This window comes from Mustela lutreola, chromosome 12 (assembly GCF_030435805.1).
Source record: "Mustela lutreola isolate mMusLut2 chromosome 12, mMusLut2.pri, whole genome shotgun sequence".
NCBI classification, from domain to species: domain Eukaryota; kingdom Metazoa; phylum Chordata; class Mammalia; order Carnivora; family Mustelidae; genus Mustela; species Mustela lutreola.
In genome coordinates, this window is record NC_081301.1 from 5,516,062 (window position 1) to 5,528,163 (window position 12,102).

Genomic DNA, 12,102 nt, shown 5'->3' on the forward strand with positions numbered 1-12,102 from the left:
CTGCCTACTTCACAGGATCGTGGAACATCCTACAAAGAGGACCCACGTCTGTGCCCGGTGAGCACGAATGGCCAGGGTTCCCATCCAGTATGAAGGGCCAGCCCTTGGGCTCTTGGAGCCTCAGTTTCCCCAACTGTAAAGGGCAGGGTAAGGAAGATGACCCGTCAGTCCCTGCCAGCTGGTTCCTCCCAAGTTTGTGACTTTAAGCAAAGAGAAGATTCAGGTAGCTGGCAGGGCAGGGGGTCGGGGGGGGGGCATGTCCACCATAAACAACACACACATCCCCACTGACCAGGAGATCCCGTCTCTGTCCCCTGCAGTCTGAGCGGGGACACTCCGTACCTCTGACGGCCAGGACCGCCCGGGCCGTGGCGGAACCCAGGAGGTTGTGGGCGACGCACTCGTAGGCGCCCGCGTCCCGGGCCTCCACGCGCTGCAGCCACAGGCTCCCGTCGGGCAGGGTCCGGAGCCGCCGGCTGGCCCGCAAGGGCTGGCCCGCTCGCAGCCACTCCACCGTGGGCACCGGCTCTCCCGAGGCCTGGCACTGCAGGGCCACATCCTCCCCGGCTCTCGCGGTCACATCTTGGGGCTCCACCCGGAACACCGGGGCACCTGTGGGAGGCCCGGGGCAGCTTCAGGGAACGTTTTTGTCATTTGTGTGTGTTTCGGAGGTAGAAAGGGGATAACAGAATCACAAGTGATCATCAGATCATCGGACAGCATCTCCTTCGAGACACTGTTTCCCCGAGCAGGACCGCGCTGCTCAGAGCTGCTTGCTTGCTTCCTTCCTCAGCCCACAACAGACCCTAAGTGCCTTTCCGGGCCATGACATCCTCGTTTCTAGCACCTATTTGGTGGTCCACTGTTTGGGTCTCTTATAGGGGTGTTTCCAACGTGGTGCCTCTACTTGGTGCCAGAGGGGAGACGGGAGGGAGAGAGGGCCCCGTCTCCTGCTGTGGGAGAGTCTCACCAAGGGCCTGCCTGACGCTCGGTCCCCTCATCTGAGAGGTGGGAATCCCTGTCCACTCGCTCCCACAGACCCTCCAGCTGCAAGGAAAAGACAGCACATGCCCAGCGCTGGCGAGGGCGGGGTAAGGCGAACTCGTACACACCGAGGGCACCGAGGGCACGGGAGCAAGCAGGCACAGCCCCGCAGGGAAGGACCGGCCGAGGCTTAGAACAGCAACAGTCTGCTCTCTTACAGCTCTGGAGGCCAGGAGTCCCAAACCAGCTGTTTCACGGGGTAATGTCTGCTTCCTCCAGAGGCTGCAGGGCAGAACCTGCTTCTTGCCTCGTCCCGCTTCTGGTGGCTTCTAGCGTTCCCTGGCTTGATTGAGGCTGTGTCCCTCCAGTCTTCTCTTCCTCCTCATTCTCCTCCTCTTATTCCCCGTATATAAGGAATATACGCCCCTCTCTTACAAAAGCACTCATGATTGCATTTAGGGCCCACCAAGACAACCCCAGATCACTTCCTTAACTTAATCATGTCTGCAAAGATCCTTTTCCCAAGTAAGATCACATTCACAGGTCCTGGGGACGAGAACACAGTCATATCATTGGGAACCACAGATCAGCCTACTACATCCAGGATCTCCTGAAGTGGAACGCATGCCTGCTGTGTGTCCCAGCCTCTCTTGGGTCCACACCCTGACAGAAACGTGGATGTGTGTCCACCAGAGGTGTGTGTTGGAATGCAGAAGCAATGCTGTCTAGGTCGCGGTCTAGAAGTGCCTAGAAGTGCCGGGCAACAGGCAAACCATGGCACTGAGGATGGAGGAAGGCTTTCCACGAGCGATCTCACACACAGTGTCGTGCCCAGGAAGCCCAGCACAAGAGCACATACGATAGGGTTTCGTTGAAACAAATGTCAGAAAAAAGCAGGAGCAAGATGCTGGCCATTGCTGTATGAAAAGTCCAGCAAGTCTGCTCCCACAAAAACCAAATGTAAAACTTAACAAAACTAGCCAAACCAACTATTTCAGGACTCTAGACGTCCAGGAAACGATCATTTATCCGTGAGAAGCTTCTAGAACTTGGGGCGAGAATGGTGGAGGTGTGTGGCCTGGGGCTGCTCCCATCTCCCACCCCGACTCCACTGTGGTCATTCTAGTGGTTTTGCTGGAGCTGGGCTGGCTGCAAAACCCCCAGCTCTTGCTATCCCAAGGGACCGGCTTGATTGGCAGGCGAGGAGGCAGGAGTATTCTGAGAGACCAGGGTGTTGTCAGGGGATGGGAGAGGGGCAGAACTGGCAGGAAGCAGATGGGACCTGGCACCTCTGCTGGTCTAAGGAAACCAGGGGACCAGCTGGAAGCTTAATGAGAAGAGCCTGGAAATGAAGGAGCCCTGGAAAGGCCAGAGCAGCTCTCCGCACATCCCTGGCTTCCGCAGACCATGCGCACCTGTGCAGGGATCTGGGGGTGGCTGGGGGTGGACAGGAAGAGTCAAAGTCAAGGCTACTCCAAAACTGCCTGAACTCTGAGTCACTCCACGGCCACACGCAGATGCATCGATGGGGGGTGGAGCCTCAGTTTCTTTGCCCTTAATTTTCAGCAAGTCGGACCGTGATGTGTCCCGTGCAGAATTTCCTCGGGTTTATCCTGTCTGACTTTTGCTCAGCTTGTTGAATCTGTAGGCGTATGCCTTTAGTGCAATTTTGCAGAATTTCAGCTCTCATTTCTTTGAATACTTCTCTCTCTTTTCTCCTTTCCCTCGGGGACTCTGACGTCACCCTGTCAGATCTCAACCTTCTGCACATTTCTGCAGCTCTGCTCCTTGTTTATTTCAAGTCTGGTTCCTCTCTGTTGTTCAGACTAAGTAAATTCTAGCGTTACATCTTCAAAACCACCAGTTTTTTCCTCTGTCCTCTCCATGCAGCGTTTACACCTGCCCACTGAGGTTTTCCTTTTATTATCAATGAAGTCCTACAACTTCCCTTTGGTTCTTCATAGCTCCTGTCGTGCTGTTGTGTTTCAAGCACGTTTCTAATTGCTCAGCCAGGCGTTCTTAACGACACTCGTTTTACGATCTGTGTCAGAGTATTCCAACGTGTGTCGCTGTCTGTGGACCCGCTCTTCTCGTTCAGGTTGAGAGTTTCCTCGTTATTGAGAAGACGAGAGAGTTTCAGCTGCATCCTGAAAATCCAAGCACGACAAGCCTCTGGTTCTTATTTCCTAGCAGGCTTCCTCTGCTGCTGCCAAGGGAAAGGAGGTGCTGCCTCATTGCTGGCAAGTGAGGGCAGACATCCAGCCTCCCTAGTTGGCCTCCGGGGGGCACCCCAGAACATGAGGGGTGCTCCACTACTCCCGGGCGAGCCTGGGAGCTCAGGGTCCCCAATTCTCTCCGCTGACGTCACTCTGGCTAGGGTGGGGGAACACCTGTTATTGCCCCTCACTTGGCCTCACCTGACGCCACCCCTCCCCTCCCCAGGAGGGATACAGGGGTGCTCGGAACAGGGGGCAAGCCTCGAAGTGTAGGTTCCCCACCCGCCTGGTCTTGGCTGATGAGGCTTGGGGCGGGGCTGTGGTTCTTTTCATGGTGTTTGGCTAGACAAGGGTGGTCATTATCGGAAAGCTTCCCATCTTGATATGCTATTCCTTTCCTGGCCCTTCCACAAGAGAGGCAGGCTTTTGTGGAGACTCTCTCTGTGCGCGTGTGTGAGGGCTCCTTGGAAGTCGCAGGTGGCTGGCTTCTCAGGCCCGGGACACAGGAGGCAAAAAGAGAAAGGAGGGAATCCACCGCCATGTCACTCCACAGGTCCCACGATCCTTACTCAATCCTTCTTTTCTCTCTCAGAGTCAATGTTTGTCTTCTCTGTGAAGTCCGAGATGTTCAGCCGTACGCAGCAGGGCGAAGAGGGAGGAGCGCCATCTACAATGCCATCTTGTCTGGAACCAGAGCCTCCCACCCGGTCCCCTGCGGTCCATGACAGAAACTCCCAACAAGCCACAAGGAAAATAAAACTTCCTCCACCTGATAAAAAGCCCCTGCAGAACCCCACGGCTGTCATCATACCCAGTGGTGGAAGACTGAGTGCTCCGTGTCTACAGCTGGGGAAAAGTGAGGCTGTCTGCTCTCTCCACTTCTCCTCACCCTTGCGTGGAGGGGCTGACTGGGACAATGCGGCCATACAAAGAAACGAAAAGTATCCAGAGTGGCAAGGGAGACGTAAAACTGTCTCCACTCCTAGGTGATGTGTAGAAAATCCTATGGGTAGAGGTTCCTAAGGAATCTGGCAAAAATGACCAGAGCTCATTAACGAATTTAGCAAGGTTGCTAAGATCGAGATACAAAAATTAATTGATTTTTGTATATTAGCGATGCAAAATCCAAAAATCAAACCAGTAATAATTCCATCCACAGTAGCATCAAAAATAATAAAATACTTAGTAATCAAGGTAACTAAAGAGGGTTAAGACTTGAGAACTATAAAACATCCTTGGGGAAACGAAGATCTAAATAAATGGTACAGAGCAATTGGATATCCATACTCCAGAAAAAAAAAAAAGATAGAAGAGAAAGAGAAAGGAATTTAGATCCTTATTTCACACAAAAACTAACTCCAAGTGGATCACAGACTTCCATGTAAAAACAAAAACTATCAACCTTATAGGAGAGAAGGTGACCTTAGGCTAGACAAAGTTTTTTTTTTTTTAATTCAATACCAAGCACACAGTCTGTAAAATACAAAATTGATACATTTTAACGCCTTTGCTCTTCCAAGGCATGGATAGGAAAATGCTGAGACAAGCCACACAATGGAGGGAAATATCCGTAAATCAGGAATCTGATAAAGGACTTGTATCCAGAAGACATAAAGAACTCTCAGAACTCATTCATAAGACAAACAACCCAATTGTGAAATGAGCAAAACATCTGAAAAACACTTACCCAGAGAAGACCAATGAATGGGACACACACACACACACACACACACACACACACACACGATCAATATCATTAATTATTAGAGTTTGCACCCACTGGGATTTCTGAACAGAAAAGAGAGACAACAAAAAAGTTGGCAACAATGTAGCAAACCCAAAGCCTCATCCACCTGCTAGAAGAAAAGCAAAACAGTATAGCCAGTTGAGTGGTTTCCTGAAAAGTTAGCTGTACCTGATAGACTCCTAGGAATCTTACCCAGGACAAAGGAGACACACATCTGCACAAAGACTGAGTGCAACGTTCATAGCTGCATTATTCCTAACAGCCCCAAATCAGAAACCAGCCCCATGTCTAGTAACCAATGAATGGATACTGTTCAGCAATAAAATGCAGTGAAGCGTGGACAGGTGCTATAATATGGATGAACTTGGAACACACTGTTGAGAGAAAGAACTCAGAACCGAAGACTACATAGGGTTCCACTTAGATGAAGTTTCTGGAAAGGTACGCTTGCAGTGGCAGAAGGCAGATCGGCAGTTGCCCAGGGCTGGGGGGCGCGAGCAGACAGGCAGAGGGAGCTTCTCGGGGTGATAAGAAACATCCCAGAAACAGATCGTGGGGGTGGATGGACAATGCTATAAATTTACCAAGAATCACTCACTGCAGTCTTAGAATGGGTGAATTTTTTCCCTTTTAGAAAGTGTGGTAAAAGACACATGATGTAAAGTCTACTGTCTTGACCACTCTGAAGTGTAGTATTGAGTACTGGAGTGCGTTCACACTGGTGGGTGACCCCCACCGCCATCCCCCTCCGGGATGCTCTCGTCTTGCAAAACTAAAACTCCAGACCCATTCAACCACATCTCCCCATCGTCCCCCTCAATTCTGCTTCCCTTTCTATGACTCCGACAACTCCAGATACCTCAAATAATCCGAATCATACGATGTTTGTGTTTTGGTGACTGCCTTATTTCACTTGACATCCTCTATTTTTGTTCATGTTGTAGCAGGTATCAGTTTTCCTTCCTTTTTTAAGGGAAAATAAGTAGGAAGGAGTGAATTTTACGGTATATATCTTAACGAAGCTGTATTTTTAAAAGTAATCTCTGTGCCCAATGTAGGGCTCAAACTCATGACCCCAAGATCAAGAATGCTTCACCAACTGAGTCAGCCAGGCCCCCCAAGGTGACATTTTTTTAAAGGCGAAACTCTGGACAGGGGTCACCTGGGGCAGGGGACATTGACGGGAAAGGGAGCATGCTATGATGGGAGTGGCTGGGAGCCGGTGGTTTTCCATTTTTTCTATTTTTGCTCTGGGGACGTGTTAACTTGGTGAGTTCACATTATGAAAATTCCGTGAGGGACACCTGGGCGGCTCAGTCCCCAGTTAAGAATCCGATTCTAATTTCAGCTCAGGTCACGATCTCAGGGTCATGAGATCAAGCTCCATGTCAGGCTCTGTGCTGGGCATGGAGCCTGCTTGAGAATCTCTCTCCCTCTCCCTCTGCCCCCTCCCTGCTTGTGCGCTCTTTCTCTCTCTTTTTCTAAGTAAGTAAGTAAATAAATAAAAGATTAAAAAAGGAAATTCACTGAGCTCTACCCTTGTAACATGTCTTCTCCCTATGTGTGTCAATTTTCAATAAAATATTTTAATAAAAATGCCTATAAAGACGATTTCACAGGGTTTCCCTGGGGCTCAGACAGTACTCTGTAAACTACCAGCTGCTTGGCAAATCCAGGAGCGGTCACTATGATCTTGTGGATGGTTGTGAGTTCAAATAAATGGGCCCCCTGCCCAGGCCTGGCTGTTGGGTGCCCAGCTTTTCATTAGCCCAGACCCCACTTCCCACTCCGTAACTGGGGAACTGGGAAGTCCCACTTCATGGGACCTCAACTGGGTGTTCTCGCTAAATATTTGTCTGGGAACTCCCAGTCCCTGGTTCTGCCTCTCGTCCCTCCGTTCCGATCAGAGGGCCCGGGACACACCAGCCCAGCCTCAGCAGGGTACTCCATACCCAAGTGCCCACCTCGCACCGCCCCCACCCAGGGCCCAGGCGAGGAGGAGAGCAAGACTCACTCTGCAGCACGAGGATCACCACTTTCTCCACCGCGCCCACCTCATTCTCTGCGATGCACTGGTACTGGCCCGCGTCATCTATCTGCAAGGGGGCGTGGAGGGGGGGCATGGTGTTCAGGAGAGCAGGAGGAGGGGGACAGCAGGGTACAGGAGCAGGACACATCTAAGCAGAGGAGCTTAGAGCATAAACCAGCCAGGGGTTCGTGGAGTCCATCAGAAAAGCCTCTGTGACCACCCGTCAACAGACCTCCAAAGAGATCTTGGCCCCTTTCACGCCTGGAACGCGGGGGTAGTGGTGACTGAGAGCATGGATTTGTTGCCCTCAGCAGAGCCACACGCTGCAAAGGCACGATTCAGATCCCCCTCCTCCAAACCGGGTACCATGAAGTCTTCTTCTATGGCACATTACTAGGGATTCCTTGAAAAGAATGTTCCATGGTGAAAAAAGTTTGGGAAACACTGAGTCGGACAACAACCCGCCTCTGACTGCAGGATTTCTTGGGGCTTTTATTGTGCGGGCGTGTGCCATGAGCCTTCCAGAGGGGAGATGGCTTGCAGTGGTTTCCCAGTTTAGTGAGAGGGGAGCTCTTTGTACAGGAAACCCACCACCACGGCCAGCGAGGAAGCCCAGGAAGGACACGGCTCAGATTCACTTCTGGGTGGCACTGCCACCAGGAGCAGGAGCTGGAGGAAGCCTGAGGCCACCATCTGTGCCCAGAAGGTGATATCTTGGAGGCCGCTCTCAAGGGACTGCAGGGGCAGCCCAACATGCGGGTAAGAGGTGAGATCGGGGGTCAGATCAGGATGGGACCAGATCTGGCTCCACTGGGACTGTCCTGGATTCATTACGACTACACCGCCACGTCCCCAGATGAGTATGTACCACCACCCATTGGTAAAATGGTGATCGCGGCTGCTAAGATTGGACAGGAAATGACGCTCATCAAAGCAAACGTACCTACCAGTGGCTGGCCATGGTAGAGACTCGGGTAACTGGGGGAAAGCAAGGGCCCCTAAAAAGAGCCTGAGAGGAGGGGACTGTGGATGTCTGCGTGACCACTCAGACTTGGGACACAGAAGGGAAGGTGAATGAGCCTGCCCCAGGGCTCAAGGCTTTGGAAACAGCCTAGAGCAGGAGTCAGGAGAGCTGGGATGAGGTCCTGCCTTGGGCACCTCCTGGTCATGGGCCTCTCTGAGCCCCAGTGTCGTCTTCTGTAAAATGGGGCTCTCTTACTTGTCTACTCTGGGCATTTATCGGTATTATCGAGGAGCCAGTCACGCTTAAATTCCCGGCATGGGTCATCTCACTGATTTCTTACTTTACACCTATGAGTTAGAAACGATTAGCCCCATGGAATGGCTAGGGTGACTGAAGCACAGAGAAAAGTCCCTGGCTGGAGCTCACTCGGGTTAATGGTGGGGAGAATCTGGGTCATGGGTGGGAAGGTGCTTTGTAGACTGTAGGGGACCGTGGTACCCTGATGAACCCTCTGAAGCCATCAGAAAAGGCTGTAGGTTGTCCCCACCCCAAGGCATGGAGTCCCGCCTTGCCTCCGTCCTGCGGATGGTCAGCGAGCCGTTCTGCAGCCGGTAATGGAGCCGGCTGCCCCTGAGCGGGAGGCTGTCTTTGATCCAGCGGATGTCGGGCGCTGGGGCACCATGGACCACACAGTCAAGCCGGACGCTGCTCCCCACAGGCTCTACCACATAGGAGAAGGCCTCCCCTTGCAACACGGGGGCTTCTGCAAGGTGACATCAGACTAGATATCAGAAAAGAGGTTCCCTCTGGCTCAGCTTCTCCCATAAACCCATCCCAGGAAACTCCTGCTAGGCCCAACATGACTGTGAATAGTCAACGCATTAGGGATGTGTCATGGGTGAAGTGAAACAGACTTCTGGGAACCCTGATTTGAAATGGAATGAGAATACTGCTGTGATTGATTAGTGATGCCTGAGACTGGCACAGGAATGAGGGCATGGTGATGAGTGTCGTGTACTTGCTGTAATGGATAAATTGTCCCAGCTGCAGAATGCCTGCCAGGGACATTGTAAAACAAAGACTACATAACCATTAGGACACCTTGTTTGGACACAGCAGCACTAAGAAATCCCTGATCCTTGCTTCATGCAAACCTTTTTTTTTTTTTTTTAAGATTTTATTTACTTATTTACGTATTTTTTAAAAGTGGTTACTAGTTCAGAGGTCAGGACGTCTATTTCTTAAGAAAAGCAACAGATCAGGTTCAGCAGAGGTCCCAGGAGAGGCCACCAGGCTCACGCCCTACCCTTCACGTGGACAAAGCTGACTGCCTGCACGCGGCCCACTCTGTTCTCGGCCCAGCAGACGTAGGTCCCACTGTCCTCTCGGGTGACGGCCACCCGCTGCAGTGTGCTGCCCCCGTCCTGCTCAGACACCCCATCTGGTAGAAAAAGAGATGCCCCGGAGGGTTCTGAGTCCAGGGAACCAGGGGCCCCTCTTGCCCTGAATCCTTCACTCAGGCCGGAGTACCAGCAGGTTTTTGGCAAAGACATGAAAACGGGTGTCTCTTCCCAACGGTGGGAGCTGACTACGTCAGACCCATTGACGGCAGGCACTGGCCATGGGAGGGGACATGCTGGAAGAACCAGGCTTCTAGCATTTTCGAGTCCACACCGTGAGCTGGCGGCACGGGTGAGGGTAGGTCTTTGGGGGCCTATTAACAGGAACATCCTGCCTTAAACCAGTTTGCCCTCAGCACGCCTGTTATCTCCATCTCGAGATGAAGAAGCTGGGCTCAGAAAGGCTGAATCACTCCCCAAACTCCCTCCCCGGAAGGCAGTGGGGTCTGGTCACAGCCTTCCTCACAGGTACACAAGGTGAGCTCCTGAGCATGTTTCATAGCACCTGGACTCCAGTTCAGGAGCATCTGAAAATATCACTTTGCCGGGGAGGGGGCTTAGCAATTCATCACTTCAGCAGACATTTATTGAGCACCTACTGTATACTCTGTATGCTGTGTGGGCCCTGTGTTTCTCCAAACATCAACTGGGACAGAACCTCCCCTGCTCACCACCAGGAAAGGGGTTTGCCAGGAGCCCACCATGCTGGTTGTAACTCAAGCCCCCTCCTGGCCCTGAGGCCCTGAGGCCCCTCGGGGTGGAGTCTTTCTCACAGGGGGCTTCTTGCCAGGTCTGACATAGGACCTGTCACATAGGACCACACGTGTGTTTGCTCTGCTCCCCCCTACACAGGGCCAAGCCTGGAGACACGCTCTTCCTCTCCATGATGCTGAGTCTCCCTGCCAGTCTGTCCTTCCCCTGGGGTCCCGGGGTCCCCATCTCCCCCTGCTCCCAGGAGGCCCAGACCCGTGACTGGCCGGTTGTTGATGGTCCAGCCGATGCGGGGGGTCGGGCTGCCCCGGGCCGCACAGCGAAGCCACAGCCTGTCCCCGAGGCGCAGGCTCCGGTCCCCAGGCAGGGTGGTGAAGGCCGGCAGAGTCAGGATGCTGAGGTGCACACGGCGGTGGGCGCAGCCCGCGGCGTTCTCGGCCACACAGGTGTAAGTCCCAGCGTCCTGGCTCTGAGGGCAGAGGAGGGGTCTGCCTGAGTGCTGCCCCCACCCCCAGCGCCTAGGAACCCCTTCTGCTGCAGGTTCCCTTGGAGCATGCAGCCCAGAGAGGCGAAGGGGCTCGCTCAAGGTCACACAGCCAGCAAATGGCTCTGCTTCCCCGCTGCTCCCTGGCACCTCGCCCCGGCAGCCTTCCTAACCATGCAAGCCCTGATAACAATATCCACAACATGCCGGAGACCCTGTTCCGGACCTCACCTGCACCAGCTCATCCCTGGTCCCATCACCCCCGAGACAGGCCCCGTGTAGGGTGCCTTTTGGCAGAGAACGTTCAGCCAGGCTCTGAGACATTCCGTGGGGCACTGGAGCAGGGCTGGTGCCCTCGCCACTGTGCTATCCAGCTCTCCGCGCACAAGGTCCAAGGACTCTGCGACACTCCCCTCCCCCTGGCAGCAGGTGCACCCACCAAGCCACCACCCAACCATCTGGAGAGAGGCACATTTGTGACAACAGAATCTAAGAGCTGTTGGGGAAGAGGGGGCGGGGCTTGCACCCACACCCCGGGCTCAGGTCAACAAGAGCAGGGTGGAGAAAACCGGGTACAGCCTGGGGACACAAAGTCATCCCCTTCCCTGCCCCCCCGTCCTATCCAGGGCTCCTTCCCTCCCTTAGGAATTAGCCATGGAGGTTCGGGTTCAATCTTGGTTCCGCGCCTGGGCAACAGCGTGCCTTGGGAAAACTGGATACACAATGAACCTCGGTTTCTTCATCTGGACTTGGGGGATTGTCAGCCCCTTTTCCCCAGCTTCCTGGGACTAGAAGCTGCATAGCACTCAGCACAGAGCATGACCAACGGGGTGGGGGGAGGTGGTGCTCAGCAGAGGTTTTCTGCTCCTATTGTCCTGTTATTCCACACGGGGTCAGAGGCTCACCTCCAGGTCCTTCACCAGCAGCTCCCCAGAAGGCTGGATGGTGAACTTCCCCTCGGCTCCGGACACGGGCTGGCCATCTTTCTCCCAGGTGATGCTGGGCTCTGGGCTGCCACTGGCCACGCAAGGCAAGAGGGCGTGGGAGCCTTCGGTGGTGGACAGGTCAGGGAGGCCGGTCTCGATCACGGGCGGGACTGTGAGGAGAGGGGGGCTGCTCGGAAATGGGGGCTCAGCTAGGGTGGGCTGCCCTGGCTCCAGCGCCCTCGGCGGTTGGCAGCCCCCTAGCCCCTTCCTCCACCCCTTTCGGCTGCCTCCCAGCTCTGCTACCGGCCATTGCCCACGGTCTGGACAACTGGGGGACTGTTTGAGTCTGGTGAAGCCGTGACAGTGTGATCCCAACACACACACGATGGCAATAGGGACAGAAATAGCGTTTGTTACTGGAAAGCCAAAACGAAGGAGGGATGGCCAGACCGCTGTCTCATGAAGGGTCCCAGGAGGCAGAGCAGCCTGAGTTATGGTCTGAAGGCGGACCTCAGGCACAAAATGGGAGAAGATGCTTTTCCCTTGGTTCCTTCCGGAATACAAGCCACGCTGGGGTAGGGAAGGGTGCAGGGATGCCGGAGCCCCGGCTCGCTAGGGTCTGCCTCAGCCCCCTTCCCCGG

General features: G+C 53.9%; 1 protein-coding gene across 1 annotated transcript in view; it reads right to left on the minus strand.

Moving 5' to 3' along the window:
* HMCN2 (hemicentin 2) overlaps positions 1–12,102 on the minus strand; it is a 144,235-nt gene that overhangs the window by 13,784 nt on the left and 118,349 nt on the right. Inside the window, exons 81-86 of the mRNA XM_059141359.1 lie at positions 11,441–11,631; positions 10,307–10,520; positions 9,247–9,381; positions 8,513–8,703; positions 6,962–7,043; positions 343–612 (exon numbers count right to left, since the gene is read on the minus strand). Coding sequence (XP_058997342.1) covers positions 343–612; positions 6,962–7,043; positions 8,513–8,703; positions 9,247–9,381; positions 10,307–10,520; positions 11,441–11,631 — 1,083 coding nt within the window. The remainder of the gene's footprint in view (positions 1–342; positions 613–6,961; positions 7,044–8,512; positions 8,704–9,246; positions 9,382–10,306; positions 10,521–11,440; positions 11,632–12,102) is intronic.